Source organism: Parus major, chromosome Z, assembly GCF_001522545.3.
Source record: "Parus major isolate Abel chromosome Z, Parus_major1.1, whole genome shotgun sequence".
NCBI lineage: Eukaryota > Metazoa > Chordata > Aves > Passeriformes > Paridae > Parus > Parus major.
Window position 1 is genome coordinate 17,254,441 of NC_031799.1, and position 6,000 is coordinate 17,260,440.

The window sequence follows — 6,000 nt, forward strand, 5'->3', positions numbered from 1 at the left end:
TATGTTTGCATCATTTCTTTGTAGCACTCGCTAGAAAGTAAGTCTGATGATGATAGCTCATCTATGCGAAATTCTTTTTCTGCAGTAAAAGAATGATAATGGAATGACACATCTGGGAGAGGATGTAAGCACTAAGGATTCATTAAGCTGATATGATTCCAAGTGTATTTCTCTCTTGAGCAGAATAAGAGTGTTGATTAATACTCTAGCCAACAGCATATATACATGAGCAGCCATGAAAAGAGTTTGACTTGTTGTAACATTGGCTGGCTATCTTCTCTCTCTGGCACTGTTTTGTAAGATCTTCCCTGCTGCTTATGTGAATGGAAATGTTTCCTATGCTACTGTATCCCAGTGCATAGAGCTTGAGTTTCAATTTTTTTAACAATTCTGCAGAGTAAAATATTCTTTTTAAATTGTTTGTAATTACGTTTCTTTAAAATTTAAAAATTCAAGGGCATTTTGGGCGAAAAGAGAGGAATGGTTGGCGTTCACAAGGCAGAAATGGTCCAGAAAATATAAACCATCGTGGAGGGTACCATGGTGGAGGTTCCCGTACTCGTTGCACCACCTTCCATTGTGGAAAAGGCCAGGGACTGCATGGGAACAGTGTACCTGATATTGAAACACACAAAAAGGAAGACAAAGAAGTACCTAACCAGTTTGAAGCTGAAGATTTTGTAAGTAAATTGTAATTACATTTAAAAAGGTTTTACTTTGCCTGCAAGTAGCATTTTGTCCATTGTAAATTGCTTCATGAGATTTCATCAGTTTCTGATTGTCATGTAAGGAATTATCCATAGGTAAGGGAGTGTTAGTAGTTTGTTATTTTGTTTCTTATTTTATATCTAGAGTTTGTTAATGTATGTTTATTATTGTTACTTGTGTATTTAAGTAAAACTACAGTTGGATTCCCATCTGCTGTGGTATGTGTATGTATTAAATTCTACACAGGTGTCTTATTTGAGTCTGAAATGGGAACAAAGTAATCTTGATGCCTGCCTGTGGACTTCTAAGATCCCCTGCTTTGACCCACAATTAGAATGTAAAGGAAAGGATGATCTTCCTCTTTGAAGAAACATACATTGCTGTTTTTTGCTTTCGCTGGGCAGTTCATATAATGACATTGGCAGCTGCCTGAGAGATTTTATTGGAGAAGAGCAACAAGTGAGCATTGACCTGTTTGGTTCATGGGGCAGGTGTTTAGTCTGTCAGCAGAGGTCATGCTGCTGGTGTTACTGTGATTCTTTATTTCATCCCACAACTCAAGAGTTACTTTTTTAATAATAACAAAACTTCCTTTCAGCCGTCTTTAAACCCTGAATGTGAGAGGGACCCAAACCAGAATAAATCTCTAGCTGCAGGTGTGTGGGGTGAGTATTTTTGATATTTTTAAATGCAAAAATGTAGTCAAGATCTGAAGTTGTTTTATTTGAAATACAAGCCTCTTTTTAGAATTATAAAGGTATAGATTGAGAAGACTTCAATATTATTACTATGTCGGTATCTTTTTGTTAGAAGATAACACTTCCAATATGAGTATCAGTCATCAAGTCTGTAGACACAGTCACAACTAGTATTCTTTTCCAGAAGTAGTGTACATCTCTTTTTTTTGTAAAGATGTCAATAAATCTTCACCTCTATTTTCAAGAGGAAATGCAATGAAAGTTGTTCACCTGAATTAATGGTGATCAAATTGCTAAGCTCAAAGCTTTGGAAAAGAATGCTACTGACTCATTAGATGTGTTGGAAGAATTTGGAGAGAAACCTGGGAGAGCTGGAAGGGCAGGTTAGCTTGCAGAAATTGAAGGTCTCTTTCTGGAAGCAAATGTCTTATGCTGTTGGTTGTGTTTGTGTAGCATTTGTATGACAAATACAATCCTGAGCATGGGCATGGAGCAGACCTGTAATTGGGATTGTTTTCTCATCCTCACCTGATGGTTTGGCTATCACTTAACAATTCTAATGGGCTTTATGTAGTCAATTGTTTACCCCTAGAAGGTGGTAGCTTTAGCGTACTCAAAATAAGAATATTTCTCTTTATTTAAAAAAAAAATTAATTAAACATGAAAATTTTTACTTGTCTCCTTAGACTGCTGCTAATACTGCTAATAATGAGATTTAAAAAGTACTTTGCTGATTCTTTTTCTCATACTTAAGCAGTATTTTTTGCACACTAAAGTAATATTAGATATAGGCCAACCCCTCAATATAAATAGCTAATTGCTGTAAATCTTTGCAGCATCATAAATAATTAGACAGCTTTCTGGTTTTATGTTGTTATCAGCTTTCATGTGATAATCTGTCTTTCAATAAAACAGTCTTGTTTAGTAATTGAAAAACTGAAATTAAGGCTGTTATTATCCCCTTTAGAATGAAACAATATTCAGGACAGAGGAGTGTTACAATCCCTTCTAATACCTGTTAAAATGTACACATCTCTTAGATTCCGTTTTACTTTGCATATATGGAGCCTGTGAGTATTATGAAAAACCTTGTTGTGAGGTTTGATGAGAATGAAGCTTACAGTTATGCTAACTATTTTTTATCATCTACCTGCTAAACAAAGCAAAAGTCATGTATGCTTTTAAGTGTTATGTATGCTTTTATAGGGTTTGTTGTTTTGGTTTTTTTAAACAGAGGATATAATGACTGTGTGAAGTAGAATTGCTTGCAGGGAGAGGAGATATTCCGTGGAAAGGCTCTTAACTCAATGTTGGAATGCATGGACAAAAAATATATTTTTCCACTTTTTTGACAATTTTAGAACTGTTTTTAATAGACGTTCCTTAACACTGCTGAGTAGCAGATTTTCTAGTTTGACAGCTGACTGTATGTCTCCTAATTTGTGCTCCAATGAATGTGGAAATTTTGTCCTGTTGTGTCCATATGAATCATGGTGCTAGAGAAACTGGTCATTGCCATGCAGGGCACATCTTGTCTCATGTTTATAGAACCTCAGTGCAGAGCTCTAAACTGAGCTGTTAATAAATATATACCTAATTATTCTTTAGGAAATCTTAAGGGGAATGTCAAAGTCATAATCTCTTTTATTTGGGTAGCTATCAACAGTATTTTGATTTTAGAATTGCTATGCAACAATCTCTAGAACTGTGTAGCAGGCTTCTTTGAAGAATGTATTTTCTTTCAAAAAGTGCAATTCCTGCATCGCCAAGCGAAATATTTTTGAAATTATGGTTGTAGAAAATGGAACAGAACTCTTGTTTTTTTCAGGTTTGAACAATATGTTATTTTTGGAACTAATGCCGATTTAAGTTCCTGGTTTATGCCTGTTTGCTCTGGATCATATGGCTGTCTAGTACCTTATGAAGTAAAATCTAGTGAGATTGTGTACACAGGCACATATATCTATATACATACACACTTCTTTTTTTCTTCCAGAGTACCCTTTAAATCCTAAATCTAGGTCTCAGAGAATGCTGGTCATTAAAAAAGGCAGTACGAAAGAACTGAGGATATCTGGATTCCCAGTAGTGGGAAATCTTCACTCACAGCCAGTAAGAAATGGAACTGGCACAAGTGTTTATAAAGGATTAGTCCCCAAACCTGTCACTCCACCTGCAAAGGTGAGTATTGGATACCAGTGTTAGAAAAAACATGTTGTAATTCTGAATGTGCTTATTTCATTCCTGAGAATACTGTTCCTAGATTATCATGTGTTGCATTGCAAAATGCCACACACCCCAAAAATTAATAGAAATAACTTTCTCGCATTTTCCTTTTAAATTATTATTTAGTCTCTCTTTGGTTCTCATTTACCACTTTAGAGAAGTGCAGCAGATACAAAAATGAGAGTAAAAATGGTGTTTTTAACTTACAGAATAGCAGTCCCTTTTCTATATATGATTTTAACAGAACAAAATTAGTCGTAGAGAGGTATAGTCAGCATAATATTACCTTCAGAATTTATCCCAGTTATATACTTATAGTAACTTATTGGTGTCATTCTGGTCTCTTTCCAGCTGCAGCTTTCCATGTGCATAATCACAGAATATTCTGAGTTGGAATCAAGTCCAGCTCTTAAGTGAATGGTATATATGAACTACAAACCCATGACCCTAGCATTATTACCACTAGGCTCTAACCAACTGAGTTATTCTCACTGGCTTCATCTCTATTTTTTCTGTGCTCTTGTGAGAGCATATGATGGATTAGTTCTTAACTCTGTAACATACTGAATCTAAAATAATACTTTCACCTGTTGAAGTCACGTATTTAATTTTCAGTACCTCAGATATGAAGATCTTAATTGTTTTGAAATTTTAGTTTTTATAGAAACAGCATGAACAGTATTTATGAGCAGATGAATTGCTCATAAACAGCCTCTTTTCCACAAGAAAACAGATGTTTGCACTACATTAAGGTTGCAGTTACAATTTGCTTTTGCTTAATCATTTTTCTGAAGATTCTTGAAAAGAATCCTTCTGTAGTTAATGACTCTTTACATCTCTGTTTATATCTCTGTCTAGCCCACACAGTGGAAAAGCCAAGCAAAAGAAAATAAGCTTGGGAATGTGTTTCCTCATGAATCTGCATATGGTGTTGGCAATTTCAGTCCTTTCAAATCAACTGTCAAGGCATTTGCTGTAACACAGAATTCAGTTAAAGAGGTAAAGCAGTGGCTGTAGTTAAATCTATAAAATATTTAATTTGTTTAAGTGAGGATGGTCAGTAAATTTTATGCAGAATTGTACTAAATATGCTTTTTTTTAAACTTAACATGTGAGAAAGATGGAAGACACGTCACCTGCCTTAAAGTACTGCACAGTTTCCTTTGTAAGTTTGATTTGGAATAAAAACCCTCATTAGGAAATAGGCCTTGATACATTTAGACTTCAGAACTGCAAAAGGTATGACGTGTTTCAGAAGGCCCACTGTTCATTAGTAGTGCTCCATAAACCTATATCTCTGGATTTACATCTACAAACTGTATATATCAAAATACAGATCTTCCCTCTGCTTTTGACTGAATATATGTGAAACCCGAAACAACAAACTCCTGTGTCTTTAATTAAAAATTCTCTAAATGTAAACACTTGTAACATTCTTTTTTTTTCTGACTTCCTTCACTAGTGTAATCGGTCAAGTTCTTCATCCCCTGTTGACAAATCTGGTCAGCCTCGTTTAACAAAACTGACAAGAATGCGGAATGATAAGAAGAGTGAATTTTTGAAAGCATTGAAAAGAGATAGAGTGAAAGAGGAACATGAAGATGAAAATCATCATGGGCAAGAGAAGGTAATTTTGTTCATACTTACTGTAAACCCTGTAAGTTTCAGACAAACTATAAACTACTTTTTATTTTGCTGTAAATAGCTGTTAAGTAATGGTCTTGGATCTCTAAATGAAGGAAAGGAATTACCTTTTGATGAACTTAAAAACACTGTTTCAAGTACGATTCCTTCAGTGCTGCTGTGTAGTTTCTTTTTGTCTTTCGTCAGTATGTGTTAGTGCATGTTCATGACTTGGGTACTTGTGTATCTTTAGCAACAATTAAAAGGGTAGATTAGGCTTGGTAAACTAACCAAACCATAGATGAATTTATGTTGGAAAACACCTTTGAGATCGAGTCCAACCATTAACTCAGTACTGTCAAGTCTGCAAGTAAACCATGTATTCAAGTGCCGCATCTATGTGGTTCTTTAAATACCTCCAGAGATGGTGACTTAGCTACTTCCCTGGGCAGCCCATTCCAGTGCTTGACTACCCTTCCTGTGAAGGAAGTGTTTCTAGTGTCTGAACTGAATCTCCCCTGACACAACTTGAGGCCATTTCTTGTGTCCTATCATAGGGTTAGCCAACCCCCACCTGACCACAGCCTCCTTTCAGGCAGTTGTGGAGAGTGATAAGGTCACCCCTGAGCCTCCTTTTCTCCAAACTAAACACCCCCAGCTCCCTCAGCTGCTCCTCACAGCACTTGTGCTCCAGACCCTGCCCCAGCTCCCCTGCCCTTCTCTGCACTCACTCCAGCCCCTCAGT

General features: G+C 36.1%; 1 protein-coding gene across 6 annotated transcripts in view; it reads left to right on the plus strand.

Moving 5' to 3' along the window:
- The window catches only part of GPBP1 (GC-rich promoter binding protein 1), a 35,685-nt gene that overhangs the window by 21,029 nt on the left and 8,656 nt on the right, over positions 1-6,000 (plus strand). For all 6 annotated transcript variants that reach the window (XM_015614973.2, XM_015614974.2, XM_015614972.3 and 3 more), the window contains 5 exons: positions 457-680; positions 1,307-1,373; positions 3,403-3,587; positions 4,491-4,631; positions 5,095-5,259. In XM_015614973.2, the coding sequence (XP_015470459.1) occupies positions 457-680; positions 1,307-1,373; positions 3,403-3,587; positions 4,491-4,631; positions 5,095-5,259 (782 nt within the window). The remainder of the gene's footprint in view (positions 1-456; positions 681-1,306; positions 1,374-3,402; positions 3,588-4,490; positions 4,632-5,094; positions 5,260-6,000) is intronic.